At 36.5% G+C, this 20700-nt stretch overlaps 1 protein-coding gene and 1 pseudogene across 1 annotated transcript; both read left to right on the top strand.

Moving 5' to 3' along the window:
• Nucleotides 1-1581: 1581 nt before the first annotated feature.
• LOC126588650 (cytochrome P450 71D11-like) lies at nucleotides 1582-3794 on the top strand. The gene is made up of 2 exons (XM_050253750.1): nucleotides 1582-2585; nucleotides 3035-3794. Exons 1-2 carry the CDS (start codon nucleotides 1638-1640, stop codon nucleotides 3695-3697), a joined length of 1611 nt encoding a protein of 536 aa, XP_050109707.1. The 5' UTR covers nucleotides 1582-1637; the 3' UTR covers nucleotides 3698-3794.
• A 12900-nt stretch (nucleotides 3795-16694) lies between these two features.
• On the top strand, nucleotides 16695-18755 carry LOC126588651 (cytochrome P450 71D9-like; annotated as a pseudogene).
• Nucleotides 18756-20700: the final 1945 nt, after the last annotated feature.

Consider the following 20700-nt stretch of genomic DNA (forward strand, 5'->3'; position numbering starts at 1 on the left):
TAATCACCAACAACTGGATGGTAATTCAACTGACTTCATGGGGTCTTGTTTCGAATTTATCCCATTGAGAGTTATAAGGAGGATGTTTCCGAGCATAGCATTCGCCACGGCGGATATGGAGCTTCCTACCAAAGAAGTTAGCAATGAAGATCTAGACATGATCACTGAGGGTTTCAATCTTTCTGACAAGAAGAAAAGATGACCTGTACTTGATTCCTATTCCATATAAAGGATCATGTTACTTATCCTTCATCACCATTCAACAAGTAAGATGGAGTTAGTTGCCCAATCTTTCATAAGTCAACTCTACAAATGGTCAGAAAATTAAGAGTTTGTTTGGTATTCTACTTAAATCCAACTTTTTTAACTTAAAAACACTTCTAAAGTTTTGGGTTTGAAAAGCTTGTTTAGTAGGACTATTTTGAAAAATTAAACTCAAGACTAATTAAAAAAAATAGCCTATTCTCTAAAACACAAAAAGTAAGTTTTTAAAGCTTTTAAACTTAAAATCCACTCATTCTTTTCTCAATCTCATTCCCCCTCACTATCTATCTCTCTCTTGTCTTCTTTCTCTTACTTCTTCTCTCTCTCTCTCTCTCTCTCTCTCTCTCTCTCTCTCTCTCTCTCTCTCTCTCTTCCAACCCACTCTCTTCATCATCTCTCTTCCTCCTTCTTTTTCCCTCTCCTCCTTCTCTATCTCCTTCCATCATCTCTCTTCTTTCTCTCTCCTTTGATCTCTCTTTCTTTCTTTCCTCCTCTCTCTCCTCCTTCTCCCTCTCATGCGACTCCCTCTCTTTGGATCTCTTTGTCCAGTTTAAATTTTAAGATTTAAAATTCTATATCATACCAAATAGGTTTTTTTTTTAGTACACCAAACGCGTTTTTGAATCTTAAAGAAAATTGTTTTCAAGAGATGTTCTTAAAAAATGTTTTGAGGAATTATGAATGTTTTTGAAAAAGATACCAATAGGCCCTAATGTATTTAACATACCTTAAAATTACAGTTTCCTTAATCACCTTACTTACTTGGGGAGGTTAAAAAAAAAGTGAATAATCAATCACTCAAGTCATCGAACTTTAATTTTTCCCGTTTAATTCACTATTTCCATTTTTCTTAATTGTGAAACCTTTGTTTTGTCATTGACTTTGGAACAGAGATTATTCCAAGGATCCTCAGTACAAATATAATACTTGGATTCGCCGGCAGCTGAATTCTATACTGTATTTATCTTGCTATGTACTCTCTTGTTTTCTTCGCCGGTACAATGTAAAACCTCAGCGATAATATTATATGGTTTATGACAATTGACATCTAAATATTGGTTTCTAACAAATGACGAGATTGATTTGCGGCACTTAACATTGATCGATTTTTTATTTTAAACACCAAAATGAGAAATTTGATCAGTTTCAATGACGATTTGTAATAAAACCCTCTACATATATAAACAAAAAATTAAGGGACAAATAATGCCGGCCAGGTTAAGGGAACTATTTCATAAAGATTCGACGTGATCATGGAGTGCCGGCTGTCGACTACCTGACACCCTCCCCCTCCTCCTTTATCCAGGTTAAGGGAACTATCCATCAGGTAAAAGACTACATCACATCCTGTTCTATAAAGAGAGGAATAATGCATGCAGTTTAATCAACAAGCTACTTCCAAACTTTCTTTCCTTATGGAGCTTCAATGGCCTTCCTTCCAAGTCCTGTTTACCATTCTTCTCGTTGTGATCACAGTACTGAAAATAGCGAAGAGAGGCGAAACCAAAGATTCGGCTGTAAATCTACCTCCAGGTCCATGGAAGCTTCCCTTTATAGGAAATATTCACCAGCTCGTTGGGTCTCAGCCTCATCATGGGCTACGAAAATTAGCCAAGAAATATGGACCCCTTATGCATCTACAGCTTGGGGAAGTTTCCACCGTTGTTGTTTCTTCGGCAGAGTATGCCAAAGAGGTGATGAAAACCCATGATGTTGTGTTTGCATCAAGGCCCCATCTCCTTGCTTCAAGGATCATGTCTTACGAATCCACAAACATTGCCTTTGCATCATGTGGTGATTACTGGAGACAACTACGAAAAATTTGCACGTTAGAGCTTTTAAGCACTAAACGTGTGCAAGGCTTCCGGCCTCTTAGGGAAGAAGAGGTAGGGAATCTCATTACATGGATTGGTTCAAACGCAAGCTCACCGATCAACCTCACTGAGAAAATTTACTCATCTACATATACCTTCACGTCGCGAGCAGCCTTTGGCAAAAAAAGCGAAGATCACGAAAAGTTCATAGATGCTGTGAAGGAGTCCATAACGGTGGCAGCAGGCTTTGATCTTGCAGATGTTTTTCCTTCTGCCAAACTGCTTAATCTGATAGGTGGAATTAGGCCTACACTTGAGCGGCTGAAAAAAGTAACTGACAGGATAATGGAAAACATCATCAACGAACATAAAAAGAAAAGGTCAACAACAAAAAGTGGAGAAGGTGAAGCAGGGGAAGACCTGGTCGACGTTCTCTTAAAATTTCACGAGCATGGAAATGGCCTTGAGTTTTCCTTAACTACTGACAACATCAAAGCAGTAATATTGGTATGTGTATGCATTTTCTTTTGATATCACTTTAATACTTCAAACTAATTGTTAATTATATTTAATCTAGACACCAATTTTCATTCTTGTTCTAAATATACAAACTTAATAAATGATTAGAGGTGCCACTGTCCAAGGCTGAATCCACCTACATGTATGTTTTTCTTCCCAACCGGTTGTCACCGGCAGCCACTGTTTTTAACACACACAAAGAATACTATCGATGTAGATTACCTTTTCGGCTGGTTTGGAATTCCATAATTCATTCTAAATGTGCTTATTGTTTTTCTTACATATCAATTGACAATCTTCATGAAATTAACGCTATTAAAAATCGAACTTAATACAAAAGTTTTTCTAAGAACATAGTTATTTTCTATGAATAGAACTGTTAGCAATTTTAGGGAAAACCTAGTTTAATCATTAACAAATTTATAATTTTTGTGCAGGACATTTTCGGAGCTGGGAGTGAGACATCTGCTACAACCGTAGATTGGGCCATGTCAGAAATGATAAAAAATCCAAGAATATTGAAAATGACACAGGATGAGGTGAGAGAAGTGTATAACAGAAATGGGAAGGTAGACGAAACAAGCATTGGTGAGATGAAATATTTAAGCTTGGTGATCAAAGAGACACTCAGGCTACACCCTCCTGCTCCACTCTTGCTTCCAAGAGAATCTAGTGAGAGTTGTAAGATTAATGGATATGATATACCTGTCAAAACCAAGGTGATTGTGAATGGATGGGCAATTGGAAGAGATCCCAATTACTGGACTGAACCAGAGAGCTTCTATCCAGAGAGGTTCCTTGATAGCTCCATTGACTACAAGGGAACAAACTTTGAGTATATCCCATTTGGCGCTGGAAGGAGGATATGCCCGGGAATTTCATATGGTCTGGCCAACGTTGAGCTCCCACTTGCCCTTTTGTTGTACCATTTTGATTGGAAACTCCCTAATGGGATGTCGCATGAAGACCTGGACATGACTGAGCTTTTCGGCGTTACAGTTCGAAGAAAAGAAGATCTGCGCTTGATCCCCATTCCTTATCATCCTCCATCTAGTAAGATTGCCAGTAGAACAAATATAAATGAGCCCCTGGTTCATTAATAGAGAAGTATTCTGTGTTTTTATGTTATCCTATGTTATAAGCATTGCAACGCCACATTGTAAAAACCAAATAATTTGCTAAGTTGGACTGAATGAGAACAGTCCCAATGTACTTGCGGTACCAATGTATTTGATATTTTAATTCTTTAATAGTTGCTTGATGTCGGTTAGGACCGCCATCATATCAGAATTCAACGTTGTATCTAACCAACGTAAGTTTAGATGTCACTTTTAACCGACGCTATTGTTCTTTTTAATTTTATATTACTTTGCTTCTTGGTGGCGGATTATGGGGACTAACCGACATCAATACCCTTTTCGTGACGCTAGCAACGGCGTCGGTTATCCAATCCGACATTGCACGATTTGATGTTAGATTTTTACCAAAAATCCGACAGTAATTGGGATTCTTGTCGGTTTTTCCACCATCAGTGATAGCCTCTTTTGTAGTAGTGATATATACTTTTTTTACCGGAAATAAATAAACAGTTGAAAAATATGACAATTGGGTATTTGCTGAATCAATAATGGATACCCTAACCACCAAGGGAATCTTGGAGCCTAGTGCAACCCAACTCTACATAATGTCCATCAGCCGCAAATCTATGGGCCCCAAACAAATTTTGGCCAATTGAAATTACTTCTCTCCTCTCCGATATAGAAAAGCACCAGAAGCGAGATTAGATCGTCAAAAGTATCTTCAATAAGAAACAACCATCAAACAAGAGCACATTCAGCAGACAGGACGAGGGTGACTTGTCCATATTGTGTGTATGCTCTCGTTTTAAGTTTTAACCAAGGCCAATTCCTTTGTTTCGTTTCCTTCCCAGACCAAGTAAAACATCATTACATCATGTCTCTTGATGGCATGGGAAACAAAATTCCTATTCCTGATGTGGTTTCTGGAAAAACAAACAGAAAACCTAAAGCTTATATTTTGAAGATAGAATGATTTCTCCAAATATTCATTTCAATTAAAGCAATTGCTCCAAAAAAAACTAAGTACCTTGGACTGCAGGTTACTCGATTCTCTATGCTTGTTGCCTTCCTTCTGTTGGACTTATTAAACACTGCTGAGATGCCTGCAATTTTGTTATTTTTTGGTTTTGTATGAGTACTTGTTAGGAAAGTAAGACAACAAACATGATACAAAATAAAAACAAATAACGAAAACTAAAGAAAAAACATCAAGCACCACATTATTGCTGATGATATCTATGAATAATGAATAAAAAAAAGAACAAGACGTAATAAAGGGCCTTAAATCAACGCTTCCGAGTCATCCTATGAAACAAAACGTCACAAAAACAAAAACAAAAAAACAAAGAAAAACAGTACTAACCAGTAGCCACTCGTAGTGGTAAATAGTGGTATATATAGATGTAAAATACATACAATTTCACCAGTAAACTATAAATAAGGAAGACAGGAAAATCCAACACGACTAGAAAAACACACTATTTGCGCGACAAAAATTTAGGTAGTAAAGCAGTTTTCATCACAAAATGTCCTTTGCGCAACAAATTAAGGGTATCATTGTGGAAAAATGTCAAGGCCATGAAAAATAATTGAAAACATTAGGTGACGAAGATTTCCATTGCGCAAGAAGGCTTTGCACAACGAATTAGATAATTCGTCGCACAATCTCTGGAGAAAAACTCAGTTAAATGAAGATTTGGCGCCATTATATTGCAGGGCAAACTTTTTTTGCATGAGGGAGAACTTTGTCACGTCAAACTTACGCGACGAACATGAGTCTTTCATTGTGTAAAGTGCTTTGAAATGGTAGGTGTGGTCAGTGAGACATTTAAGGCGGAGTAATTACTTGTGCAATGAGTGCTTCGTCGATCAAAGGGTTCACAGGTTTTATAAAATTACATATCCGCTCTCCCTTTTCCTCATTCTCGTCCTCATCCTTTTCCCCAAATCCCTCACCCCCTCGTTTTCTTCTCTCTCAAACCCCTCATATCGTAATTCTCATTTCCCTTTTCCGTGACTTTTTCTGTCAAAAATCTTCGTTTTTCACAGTAAGTCTTTATTATACAAATAAAGAACAATTTTGTTTCAATAATTAATTTTAATTTATAAATTGCGTCTCATAAGTTGTGAATCTTCGAATATATGAAAATCATAATGTTGTAGATGTTTGATTCTGCTATTGCCCAAACTAAACAAGGATATGAGGGAGAAGGATCTCGGACAAGTAATACCAAAGTTTGCATGAATTTTATGGTTTTTTTGTTGTTGAAAAAATATTATTAGATTATTATAATAAAAGTGATGAACTACTCAGTTTGATTTTGAAAACTTTATTTTTTTCCATAGAGAAACACAAAAAGGGATGTCTGGCTGGGCCAGAAGGCGGATTGACGGGCCAAGGTGAATTTGCAGCTTAAGGAATCTGACAAGGAGACGCACGCCATGCTTGTGCATGACATAGGGGCATTATTGAGGAACAAAAGTCCAATAGAGTGGGCGTCTTGGAAAAAAGTGTCAGAGGATCTGAAGAAGTCTTTGTTGGACAAGTTATTAGTAAGTGCCAATTAGTAATTTAATAATTATTTTTTATATACAATATATAATGTTTAATATTTTAATATTTTGTATAATAGGTTAATTTTATTATTGTTGAAACTGGTCCTAACCTGAAGAATTTCATCGATGACAATTCAAGAGGCGTTACTGAGAGTGGAAGGATGACACCAATTGAAAGGAATCCTATGTGGACTAAACTAGTTATGATAAAGGTGAAATAATAGGTTGCTTAAACAAATTAATTAAGAGTTTGTGTACGTGTGATACTAGCTCCCCTATAACTGAGGAATATGATTCCAACTGTTGTTGAAAAGCACGTTCCACAACCATTAAACCACGACTAGCACTTAGAGCAACGGATGAATAACCAACCCTCCATGATAGATGAAGGTTGGCGACCATTGCTTCTATATATACAAGGGTTCCCTACTCACAAGGAACACATTTTGAATACAAGGGTTCTATCACCATAAGAATATAAGGTCTCCAAGTGAGTAGAAGAAACTGCTTGAGTTACATCCATGGTTTCCTCATGTTCGACTCTAACTAAATACAAATATGCATGTGATTAGAGGTTTTGTTAATACTAATATTCCAACATTTGGTATCAGAGCCAAATTAACAGGCTCTAATCTTTGGTCTATAATATGAAATATTTAATTCTTTGTATTTGGAATTCTTAAAACTCAGTTACATTTGTTTATCATATTTTTGTTATTTCATGGAATAAATTTTGGAGTTTATGCGTTGTATATGAACTAATCATGGCTTTCAATGAAAGATGAAGGTTTACTTAAAAAGCATTGTGATTAAAAAACCTGTGAAATGTTCACATTCTTTTCCAAAGAGGAGACTGTATAAGTTGTTAAGTGTTTTTAATTAGTGTATGGCATCATTTTGATTAGGCCATATTCTTGTCCAAAGACTTGAAATAATTGCATGATAAGATCCGTTAGTGATGGCTATACAATAAAGGTCAATGGCAGTTTTCATCTCTTGCCCAAAGGTGTGATGAAAAACATGCATTCACATTTTTAACCTAATATTGTTTTCATGGCTTTCACTTATGCAATGAACCTGTCCTCTTTTAAGCCACTAAGTGGGGGAAACTTCAAGAGGTGGAAGCAAGACATTGAAATTGTCTTAGGGCTAATGGACCTTGACTTAGCCTTGTGTGAAGATGAACTTGCAGCTGTGAATGAGGATTCAATTGCGGATCAAAGGTTGAAAGCTGAAAAATGGGAGAAAGCTAATTGAATGTCACTAATGGTTATGAAACAAACCATGAGTGATATTATGAGAGGTGGCATTGCAACATGTGATAAGGCTAAAAATTTCTTAGAGGCAGTTGGGGCAAAGTATAAAGAGTCTGAAAAAGCTGAAATGGGACCTGATGACAACCCTGACATCACTCAAGCTCGACGAGAACAAGAGTGTTAGGGAACACATCCTGAAATTGGTGGAGACTGCAGCTAAACTCAAAGACTTGGATGTCCCTGTGGATGATGCATTTATCGTTCATATGGTGCTCAACTCTCTGCCCTCAAAGTTTGATCAATCGAAGGTTTCTTACAAGTTTACAACACTCAGAAGGAAAAGTGGACTCTCGATGATTTGATCTTTATATGTACATAAGAAGAAGCAAGAATCAAGAGGAATGAGATTTATGGCACTGTGAACTTGGTGCATGCATATAAGGGTAAAAGGGCTACATATCAATTTGGTAAATTCTCTAAACCTAATCTTTTCTCTAATACTGCCATAGTTGCATCCTCCTCCAAAGGACCTGAGTCAAATAAGGATTATATGGACAATATCAAATGCTACTTTTGCAAAAAACTTGGACATCTAAAAAAGAGATTGTGAGAAAAGAAAGAATTGGAAAATTAAGAAAGGTATGAATTATGTCAATGTTTTTGTTTGGTTTGAAACTAATCTTGTAGAAATCCCTCCAAATTCTTGGTGGTTTGACACTGGTTGCTCGGTTCACATCACCAATTCCTTGGAGGGGTTTGCAAGAAGAACTACAACAACAAAAAATGAAGTTTTTCAAGTCTTTGTTGGCAATGGTAATAAAGTGGCAGTGAAAGCAATAGGCAATCTAAGACTGAGGCTATCCAATGGTTTTGTTTTGGATTCGTGTGATGTATTTTATGTACCTTTTTTAAGGAGTTTAATTTCAGTTTCTCAGCTTGTTAAATCTGGCTTTGCTTTTGCTGGTGACAACAAAAATGTTAAGATTTTCTTTAAAAATAATCCAAGTAATATAATTGGAATTTGTGTTTTGGTCAATGACCTTTGGCAATTGCTGTGTACAATTTTTAATGATCGTGGATTGCTTAAATAGTGATTCGACATTGCTAGCAAAGAGATTGATTTCAAATGAAACTTCATCCATGCTTTGGCCTAGAAGATTAGGTCATATTTGTAGGGCAAGAATGGAGCATTTAATTAAAGATGAAATTTTGCCACCTTTGGACTTCAGTGACCTAACAAATTGTATTGATTGTTATAAAGGAAAATTAACAATTTCAAAGAAGAAGAGTTCAATTAGAAGTAAAAAACTTTTGGAAATAATCCACTCAGATGTCTATGAACCCTTTCCCACCAGGACACTGGAAAAGTTTATTTTGTGACCTTCATAGACGATTTCTCACATATCACTTATATCTATTTAATCTCAAATCTTTAGTTGTTGATTGTTTTATAATTTTTAAAACAGAGGTGGAAAATCAATAAAATATTGAGGTCGGATAAGGGAGGAGAAAATTATGGTAAGTATACTGAGTTAGGTCAGGCTAAAGGTCATTTGGCTTTGTACCTGGAACAATGTGGAATATAGGGAAAATACACTATTCCAGGCACCCCTCAACAAAACGGAGTGGCAGAAAGGAGTAGGGCTCTTATTGAAATGGTAAGGAGCATGATATGTTGTTTGAAACTACCTCAATTTTTGTGGGGAGAAGCATTGAAAATAGAGAATTGCATTCTGAATAGAGTTCCTAGTAAGGCAGCATGCAAGACTCCTTACGAACTATGGAGTGGTCGAAAGCCAAGCCTAAACCATTTACATGTGGGGATGTTGTGCAAAGGCAAAGATGTACAACCCAAATGAGAAGAAGTTACACTCAATGATTGTCTCTTGCAATTTTATAGGGTTTCCTGATAAATCCAAAGATTACAGGTTTCACTCTCCTAGTCTTCCCAACAGGATATTCGAGACAAGTGTGGCTAAATTCATTGAAAGTGGTGAAGACTTCCAAGATTATCAAAGTGAAGAGATGAGTTTTGATTTTGATGAGACAAGGGTTGTGCTCCCTGATATTAATTTGGACCTGATTGTTAATAATGATACCATGAACATATGAATTGTACAAGATCACCATGAGGGTTCTAAATCAAGTTCAACCACAGAGGGAATTTGAGATTGAACAATTCAATTATCCAAGTGATCAAACTGAGACACAAAATGTAGCCGAGCCTTCATCATCAAGAAGAAATTAGTTGCTTGAACAACAAGTCACTCTCGAGATAAGAGTGCAACCACCGAGAACTAGGAGGTCAGCAATTCTAGATGATTACCTAGTTTATCTCCAAGAAATTGAAGTCACTGAAGGTATTTCAAAAGATCCGATAACGTTCGAACAAGCAATGAAGTCTGAGCATTCTATTCTTTGGCATAAAGCAATGGTCGATGAATTAAAATCTATGCAAATCAACAATGTGTGACTCTAGTTCATGCACCTGAAAATGTCAAAGTTATAGTGTGCAAATGGTGTTTAAAAACTAGAAAGATTCAGTTGGCAAGATTGAGAGATACAAGGCAAGATTGGTGGCTAAGGGTTTTACTCAAACTAAGGGAATTGATTACACAAAGACTTTATCACCAGTCTCAACAAAAGATAGTCTTCATATTATTCTAGCTTTGGTGGCACATTACAACCTCGAGCTCCACCAAACAGATGTTAAAAAGACCTTATTCAATAGTGATCTAGAAAAAGACATCTACATGAGTCAACCCTGCGGCTTTGTGAAAGAAGGAGAAGAAAACATGGTATGTAGATTAAATAAATCTATATATGGTCTGAAGCAAGCCTCATGTCAGTAGTAATTGAAATTTGATGAGAAAGTGACTGCCCTTGGTTTCCATGAGAACAAAATCGATGACTGCATTTATTTAAAGGTGTGTGGCTCAAAATTCATATTCCTTATTTTATATGTGGATGACATCTTACTAGCAAGCAATTGTTTAAACTTGTTGATTGAGACCAAGGGTTTGTTGTCCAAATCTTTTGAAATGAAAGATATGGGAGATGTTTCATTTGTTCTAGGGATTGAAATAGTCAAAGATAGATCAGGAGGTTTGCTGGGACTTTTACAAAAGACTTATATTGAAAAGGTGCTTCAACATTTCAATATGCAGCAATGTTGAGGTGGTGAGGTTCCAATGGGAAAAGGGGATAGACTTAATAAGTCTCAATGTCCTATAAATGAACTTGAGAAACAAGGTATGACAATGAAGCCCTATGCTTCTTTGGTTGGTAGCCTCATGTATGCTCAGGTATGCACTAGACCTGATCTTGCATTTTCCGTAAGTGTGTTAAGAAGGTATCAATCAAACCTTAGGGAACAACATTGGGTTGTTGCGAAAAAGGCCTTGAGATATCTACAAAGGACGAAGTCATTCATGCTAATTAACCTACAAGAGAGTTGAGAATTTGGAGTTATGGGATACTCAGACTTAGACTTTGCTGGCTATATTGATGATAAGAAATCAACTAGTGGCTATATATTTTTTCTTGTAGGAGCCACTGTGTCTTGGAGAAGTGCCAAACAAAAGTCACTAGCCACTTCCACCATGGAGGTTGAGTTCATAGCATTGTTTGAAGCCACAAAGAAAGGGATGTGGTTGAAGAATCTCATAAGTTTCATGAGGATTGTGGACACCATATTGAGACCTTTGACTATATATTGTGATAACAAGTCAGTCGTATTCTTCTCGAATAATAACAAGAAATTTGATGCTACTCCGTTGATGGAAGTGAAGTATTTGTCAGTAAAAGAGCATGTGAAGAAATGAGAAGTACATGTTGAGCACATTGATACAAAGCTTATGTTGGCTGATCCATTGACAAAACCATTGGTGGTGGGGGTCTTCAAAGATCATGTTGCAAACATAGGTGTGCATGATGGTTTTGAATTAACTGAATTATGGGAGTAAAGAGAGCTGCTGAGTGATTTTGATAGCATTTGGACCTGATGCTTGGCTTATCTTATTTTCCCTATGCTTATTGTAAATAATGCCATGTTGATTCAGTTTAATATGTATTAGTACAAGTGACTTATGTTCCAAAGAGCATGTTGGTTTCATATGATTATGCAGGAAGCTTGAAAAGCTAGTATCTAGTGATTAAGGTTGAAGGCAACATAAATTTAGCTTTATAAAGGTACATTGGGTAATTGTGTGGGAGAAACTGAATGTGGAAATAAAGGATTACTTAAATGGAATTTATATATAAATGTATTTGTCAATTGCTTCATGCAATATGATTTTGGGTATTGTGATTCTGGGTGGATGCAGTAATTTTACATGCATTATTTTCTAGGGTTCATACCTCAAATAATTATTGGTAGATGAGTATATGAAGCTAGCTGCGTCAAAATGCAAACGTGATCACTAAGGAATAATTTGTCATAGACTTATCATTTCAAGCCATAACTAGTTAACGTCCATGTGGGAGAATGTAGGAATCCTATGTGGACTAAACTAGTTATGACAAAGGTGAAATAATAGGTTGCTTAAACAAATTATTTCAAAGTTTGAGTACGTGTAATACTAGCTCCTATAACTGAGAAATGTTGAAAAGCACATTCCACAACCACTAAACCACGACAGGGACTTAGAGCAACGGATGACTAACCAACCCTCCACGATAGATGGAGGTTGGCGACCATTGCTTCTATATATACAAGGGTTCCCTACTCACAGAGAACACATTTTGGATACGAGGGTTCTATCACCATAAGAATATAAGGTCTCCAAGTGAGTAGAAGAAACTGCTTGAGTTACATCCATGGCTTAGGTTTGACTCTAACTAAATACAAATATATATATGATTAGAGCTTCTGTTAATACTAATATTCCAACACAAGAACCACCAGCGCAGTGAATGTTTTTTTTTTTTTTTTTTTTTTTTTGTACAGAGAGATTTTTTTTTTTATGTTATGGACAAATAAAATAATTTTTAGTATGTAATCACATTATATTAACATTTGTGGACAGTAGCTTTAAATATTTTTTTAACTTGTATTTGGATTAAATATTTACTTTAAGTATTTATTTGCTTAATTTGATTGACATTATATGAAAATTTGAATATCTCATTTGAATATTTTATATTTTTACTTTAGTTAAAAAAATTAGTCCATATTAATTAAATTACTAAACAAATTAAAAACTCACTTGACGAAGGTCTTTTGTCGCGTAAAGGTACTCTGGGTGACGAAAGTCAATTTAGTCGCTCAAATCGCAAAATCAATTGGACATTGGTCACTCGAAGATACTTTGCACTATGAATCCTTGATTGTATAAATTGAATTATAGTTAAGATTTTTTTATCAATGTTATATGCATTGCACGATGAAGGCTTTGTCATGCAAAGGTTCCGTGTTTATAATTAGAATACACAGCCGCAAGAAGCAGAAACTGCAAATTAATTGCAGCAGCTGCCTCTCCAATTCCCTCCATCTCTCAAATTCCTCTTCCACTCCCTCCATCTTGAAGGAATATTTTGTGAAAACAAGTTCATTTAAGCAACATCAATAAGCATGCAATTAACAATTAAAGGCGGAATCATGCTTGCATGCACTTAAAAACAAAACTTTAACCAAGAAATTCAAAGCCTAGTAGATTGGTGAACCAAAACTCAACTCAAAACATACTGAGTTGAAATTTATACCTTTGTAGATTCCTCTTTGCATAAGCAAAGGCTAATCACCCAAAGAGAGGGCCTTCATTCCTTGCATCTTAAATCTATGGATTTGGATGGAAGAATAGGTTTCTCCAAGTTCCCAAAATTGAGAACCTCTAAGTCTCTTCACCAAGGAGAGATTGGAGAAGAAATGAGTGACCTTGGAGTAGTGGGATTGCAAGATGCACCCCCAAGGTGGCCGGCCTCTTTAGAGAGAAATGGAGAGACATGTTCTCTCCAATTTTCTCCAAAACAAACCCTAATGAATTTTAGGCTATAAAGTCATATTTATACCTTTATTCATTTAAGTGGCAAACTTGTAAATAAGTCCAAGTTCACTACCCTTAGCATCATGGCCGGCCCTAGGGTATTTTTGGGCTAATTAGGCCTTTGTGAATCATTATTCATTAAGTTGTCATACAACTTAAGTCAATGGGCTTGACGTTCGAAGCCCATTGGGCCTTAATGTCCAAAACTATCCCGAGGTCTTTAACGAACTTATTCGTTTGATTAATTAACATATTAATTAATCCTTGCCATAAATAAGTGATTAAACCATTTAATCATTCTTACTCATCTCCATTGTTTCTTCAATCTCCACCTTACACGGTGTGCGATCCATTAGGTTCCTTTTAGCGAGGCAGTGGGCGATTAAAACCATTTTATATCGATTGTGAATTGAAACTTACTTTCAATTCTCCCTTTAGTGATTACACACGTTTAAGGCTTCCACAAACCATGAATGACACCTTGCAGCATATCATGGTTACCCAAGCTAATCAGAAGAGGTAGAGAAAACCTATTCAGTTTGGGATTACAAATGCAATACGGTCTTTCTCTAATACAATACTCTTGACCACATTGTTTGGTTTGATAGTTTATTTATTCATGTCTACTATCCAATGTGATTCGTGTGCTTATATGATTACCTTGAATGTGATTTGGAATGCATTCCTAAATCTCATTCATACTCTGGCCAGAGATTCTAAATCATATCATAGAGTATTCTCCCCCAACGGTTTGAAGGTTAGAGATCCCTTGTTGCGCATTCACTTGCCTCCATGGCTAAGTGGCTTAACCCCAACGATGCCGTGGACACTCCAATGGAATGACGTTTGACATAATCAAAGATCAAGGACTTAACCACAAGACAACTGTGATGCCTCAGGTCAAATGACTACTTTGCATTATCCCAACCATGAGTTCTCATGTGACATGAGTATGAGAACTCTTCGTTGATCGCGTTCAGTGAACTCATTCTCTACTGAGCACCTACGTACTTGTCTTGATGTCACACACACCAATGACTCGAGACTAGTCACTCTCCCTGAGAGAAGACATAGCACGTACCGATCTTGACGGACTGTCAATGCCCAATTGACAATCCTATGATCAGGAACATTTAGGATGTGTCTACGAAAGAATGGTCTCATGAATCTAACTTCATTAGATTGCATTCTCCCAATCACATATTCCTTGGACTTTATCGTTTAAGCATATAACATTTATATGAGACGGCTCAAACAATAATATTTGCCCTTTATATTTAAACTAGATTAGTTTAACATGTGAAATGTCCGTAAAGTATCATCATATGATTGGCTTTAGGGCACATTTCCAACACATCTCTCTCAAATTCGTCATCCACTTTCTCCATCTCCATCTCCACTTCCACCTCCACTTCCACCTCCACCTCCACCTCCTCCTCCTCCTCCACCTCCTCCTCCTCCTCCTCCTCTCCCTTCCTTGACCGATCCCGTTCTATCCGACAAGTGATTTGATTTTGTATTTAAAGTTTTCAATTGTGAATTCAAATTAACAAAATTAAATTTGTTTTCTACAGGGTTGTTGCATGCGATTATCAGTGAAGGATGAATTTGAAAGTATTTTCTCCACTAATTTAGTTTTAGTGATTTAAATTATTTAATTTATCTTTAATAATTTTTATGATTTAATTTATGTGTATGGAAATATTTTTCATTACAAAACAAAACGTTATTAGCGAGGGTCAAATGCTGTTGAAAATACTATTCTGCCGTCATAAAAACATTTTTTTCTGAGGGGAGAAGTTCGTCGCTGGTCATCGTAAATTCTTTCACTGGAATTTTTTTTTTCCAACTAGTCGTCGGGAAGAAACACATTTCCGACGTCAATCACCCCTCATTTTGGCTAAATCCTTGTCGAAATTGAATTAAAAAAGGGATAAAACTATTTTATTTACACTGAAAAATATGGTTGCAAATACTTTTTGTACGAGAACTTTTCTTTTTCTGTGATATATTTTATGCCACCAACGGTTTTCATCGAAAATACTGTTTTCAACAACGAAATAGTATTTACTTCTATTTTGTCGTAGTTACCATTATCCACAAGAAAATGTCGTTAGAAATCATCAAAAGCTTGTTGGAAATAATGTTTTTCCAACAAATCTTCTACAAGAACAGCCGTCAAAAATATATAACACCATCAGAAAAATGTCATTTAAAATAATACATTTCCGATAGTAAAAGGTCATCGGAAGAAAGACAATGAAAAACAATGAAAAACAAAGAACAAAGCTCCCTACCAACCCATGCCACATACTTTGAAACAACAATGACATAAAACTTGCAAATAAAGAGGCTGACAATAAAACGAGTGGGAGGGCTTCATTCATACATAGGCTGACAATAAAACCAAAACATGTTAGCCTATATAATATGATTCAAAATAATTAGCACTGTGCTAATTATATAATATTCTTGAATCAAGATCTTTAGTTAATATTAAATAAAGAGGACAGTATGATAACAAATTAACCTTTTATTATATAACTAAAAAATAACACACATATAAGAGAATCCTCAACTACCCTAGAGTTGGTGATATCATTGGTCACTGTATCAGCTACGAGGATCAAGAGTCAAGATGCCATAGATGACCAAGCTCACATGTATTGTCGACATGAATAAATTTGAAAAAACCATCAACAAAAACCAATCTAAGTAATCAAACTTCGCCCACTGCTCTAGAATAGGATGATGGTGGCATCACTGCTCCGTTCCGCTAGGGAAGTCGTTGAGTCCATAACTGGACTTCTGAGGTATTTGTTTTCCGATCCTCCTTACTCTAGCCTTGAAAAATGATGGTCCTACAAATATTTTTTTTTTTTGAAAAATGTAAAAGAAATATACATATATATGAGGTTATTTAAGGAAGGGTGGAAAAATAACATTTTATAGTGGGTGGGATGATAATGTGAGAGTGAAAATAGAACAATAGAGTGGGTCTAACAACACTCTCTAAATATATATATATATATATAATTAAAGGACAAATTATGCCTGCCGGGTTAAGAGAATCTATTCATCAGGAAAAAGACATCATGTGCTATATAGAGATATATAATGCATACAAACAAACAAAATTAAAGGGCAAATTATGCCAGCCAGTTTAAGAGTATCAATAAATCAGGAAAAAGACAACGTCCAGTGCTATATTAGATATAATACATGCAATTTAACCAATAAGCTACTTCCAAATTCACCTTTACTTTCCTCATGGAGCTTCAATGGCCTTCCTTCCAAGTCCTGTTTACCTTTTTTCTCTTTGTCATCACGGTACTGAAAATAGCCAATAGACGCAAAACCAAAGAGTCGGCTGTAAATCTACCTCCAGGGCCATGGAAGCTTCCCTTCATAGGAAACATTCACCAGCTCGTTGGGTCACAGCCTCATCATGGACTACGAAACTTAGCCAAGAAATATGGACCCCTTATGCATCTACAGCTTGGGGAAGTTTCCACCGTCGTTGTTTCTTCGGCAGAGTATGCCAAAGAGGTGATGAAAACCCATGATGTTGTGTTTTCATCAAGGCCCCCTATCCTTGCTACAAGGATCTTATCTTACGAGTCCACAAACATTGCCTTTGCACCATGTGGTGATTACTGGAGACAACTACGAAAAATTTGCACACTAGAGCTTTTAAGCGCTAATCGTGTGCAAGGCCACCGACCTCTTAGGGAAGAAGAGTTAGGGAATCTCATTACATGGATTGCTTCAAACGCAGGATCACCAATCAACCTCACTGAGAAAGTTTACTCATCTACCTATACCATCACGTCACGAGCAGCCTTTGGCAAAAAAAGCGAAGATCACGAAAAGTTCATAGATGCTGTGAAGCAGTCTATAGCGGTGGCAGCAGGATTTGATCTTGCAGATGTTTTTCCTTCTGTCAAACTGCTTAATCTGATAGGTGGAATTAGGCCTACACTCGAGCGGCTGCATAAAGTAACTGACAGGATAATGGAAAACATCATCAACGAACATAAAAAGAAAAGGTCAACGACAAAAAGTGGAGAAGGTGAAGCAGAGGTAGACCTGGTCGACGTTCTCTTAAAATTTCACGAGCATGGCAATGGCCTTGAGTTTTCCTTAACTACTGACAACATCAAAGCAGTAATCTTGGTATGTATATGCATTTCTTTTGATGTCACTTAAATAATTCAAACCAGTTGTTGATTATATTTAATCTAAAAATCAATTTCCATTCTTGTTCTAAATATACAAACTTAACAAATGATTAAAGGTGCATCTTTTAAGCACTGTCTAAGGCTGAATCCATCTACATGTATGTTTTTCTTCCCATCGGGTTGTAGCCAATTCACCCGCAGCCACTGTTTTGAACACACATATACAACAGATACTATAATACAAAAGCTTTTCGAAGAACAGTTATTTTCTATGACTGGAACTGTTAGCAATTTTAGAGAAAAACCTAGTTTTTAATCATTAAAAAAATAATAATTTTTGTCCAGGACATTTTCGGAGCTGGGAGTGAGACATCAGCTACCACTGTAGATTGGGCCATGTCAGAAATGATAAAAAATCCAAGAATAATGAAAATGGCACAAGATGAGGTGAGAGAAGTGTACAACAGAATTGGGAAGGTAGACGAAACAGGCATTAGAGAGATGAAATATTTAAGCTTGGTGATCAAAGAGACACTCAGGCTACACCCTCCTGCTCCCCTCTTACTTCCAAGAGAATCTAGTGAGAGTTGTAAGATTAACGGATATGAAATACCTGTCAAAACCAAGGTAATTGTGAATGGATGGGCAATTGGAAGAGATCCCAATTACTGGACTGAAACAGAGAGCTTCTCTCCAGAGAGATTCCTTGATAGCTCCATTGACTACAAGGGAACAAACTTTGAATATATCCCGTTTGGCGCTGGAAGGAGGATATGCCCGGGAATTTTATATGGCTTGGCCAACGTTGAGCTCCCACTTGCCCTTTTGTTGTACCATTTTGATTGGAAACTCCCTGATGGGATGACGCATGAAGACCTGGACATGACTGAGCTTTTCGGCATTACAGTTCGAAGAAAAGACGATCTGCGCTTGATCCCCATTCCTTATCATCCTCCATCTAGTAAGAAACCGCCAGTAGAACAAATATAAATCAGCCCTTTTATTGTAGAGAAAGTATTCTTTGTGCTTGTATGTTATACTATGTTATAAGCATTGCAGTGCCACATTGTTGTTAAAGTATAAGCTCTGCTGCTGCAGGAATTGAAGGCACTGGCGAAGCTACGGCAGAGCAAGGAGGGGCGGCCGCCCCTCCGGTCGTCGGAATTCAACACTGAGAACAAGAATCCGCCCCTTTGCAATCGCTGCTTTTGTGCTTGAAGAGCACCAGGAAATAATCAGAAAACCACAAATTCTGAGGAGTAGGAATTTAAAGCCCTGAAAATGACGACTTACAGAGGAGATTTGGTTGCCTATCTTCTCCGATTAGGAGGAAAACCAGAAGATGAGGGTGTTAATATTGCAAGGGAAACACGATCGTCTTTTGCTTTTGACTTTTTAGCCAAAATTGGTACTGTATTTGTTGTGATATATCAAAACTGCCGCTGGACCTGATACCCGGCCCAGTAGGTACTACACCCTAATTCTCAATCATGAAAAATGATCCCGATCAAAGATTTGATATATTAACTAGTAGTATAGTCACACATAAAAGATAACATCATCAACAATTTTTACAACCTTTGTTTTTTCTTTTTGTCTTCATTCTCTTGTTTATATTACTTAATTTTTATTACTTCATTGAATGCAAATGCTAGAAAAAAATAAAAGAAAACTAATAAAAAGAGTTTGAAAACTTTGAGTTTTAACGATAAAGATAAAATAAAGGGTAAGGTGAATAGTACCAGGATTGACCTTTTAGTATAAAAATGTGGTTTTTCGTTAAAATGAACAAATACCGAGAGATTTTTGTTAAAGTTCCAAAAAAAACGAAGGATTGAAAGGTAAAAAATGACACTGTGAATATTATTTCCCATATATTAGAGAAAAATAATATGAAAACTGAGAGGTGCTAAGACTATAAATTAGTGTATAAGCTTCTTACATTGGATTTAGTGTTACCAGTTACAACTGATTCAGTGGAGATAGCGTTTTCGCCCCTCTGCCTGACAATTTCTGGCTTCGCGGTTGAAGATCATGGTTGCTGGCTTAGTCCATAGTTTTGTTCAATAAAGTTTGAATTTTTATTTGTTTGTAATGGGCGGTCCCGATTATAACATCTAAAGGGTGTATATCATGCCTCCTCTCCAATTTGATGTAAGTGTTTAAGTTGCTCATATGCAACTCACGTGGCTTATGCTTGCTGAGGTGTGAGCTAGCAACGGCTATATTGCTCACACTCTCTTCGTGTTTGGCATAACAGAATGCAAGGGAATCCAATGAAGATTCTCAATGACATTTCACTCTTTGCTTCCTTCTTCTTCTTCAACCTTCTCTTTGTAATGTGGTCATCACATTCTCTGCATTTCCCGAACTTGAAACCAACTACAATTATAGAAAATCAATCCTAAAAACACTAACATGGCATCAGAGCGTAGTTTGAATTAAATCAAGAGGCATGAATCTGTGAAATGGTCTTTGACCTTTCAATGAAGAGCCCAAGTGAATTGATGAGCAATTTATCTGAATCTGGAGCTTAAATTCGAGCTCCAATCTTCAATGGTGCCAATTACGAGTTTTGGTGTATTAGAATGAAAATTATTGTCAAATCTCACAATTTTTGGAGTTTTGTTGAAAATGGTTATCAACTTCCCTTAGATGATAAACAAATGGACAAGAAGCAACAGATCATTGACAACTAAGGATGCTTGGGATGTACTGAAGTAAATCACAAGGGTGATTCTCAAGTCATGGCGGTGAAACTACAAGGTATTCGTCGTGATTTTGAGTATGCTAGGATGAGGAATGGTGAAAATCTATCTGATTATTTGACTAGGTTGTTTGCCTTGGTAAATCAAATGAAAATGCAGGGTGAAGAACTGACAAACAAGAGGATTGTAGAGAAATTGTTGATTAGCTTAATTCCTACTTATAATAATATAGTGTCTGTGATATAAGGAACATAGAAGATTAGATAAATTGATCCCACTGAGGTAGTAGCTACACTCAAAGGGTTTGAACAAAGATTGATTAGACATTCTGAGGATAAT

Source organism: Malus sylvestris, chromosome 11, assembly GCF_916048215.2.
Source record: "Malus sylvestris chromosome 11, drMalSylv7.2, whole genome shotgun sequence".
NCBI classification, from domain to species: domain Eukaryota; kingdom Viridiplantae; phylum Streptophyta; class Magnoliopsida; order Rosales; family Rosaceae; genus Malus; species Malus sylvestris.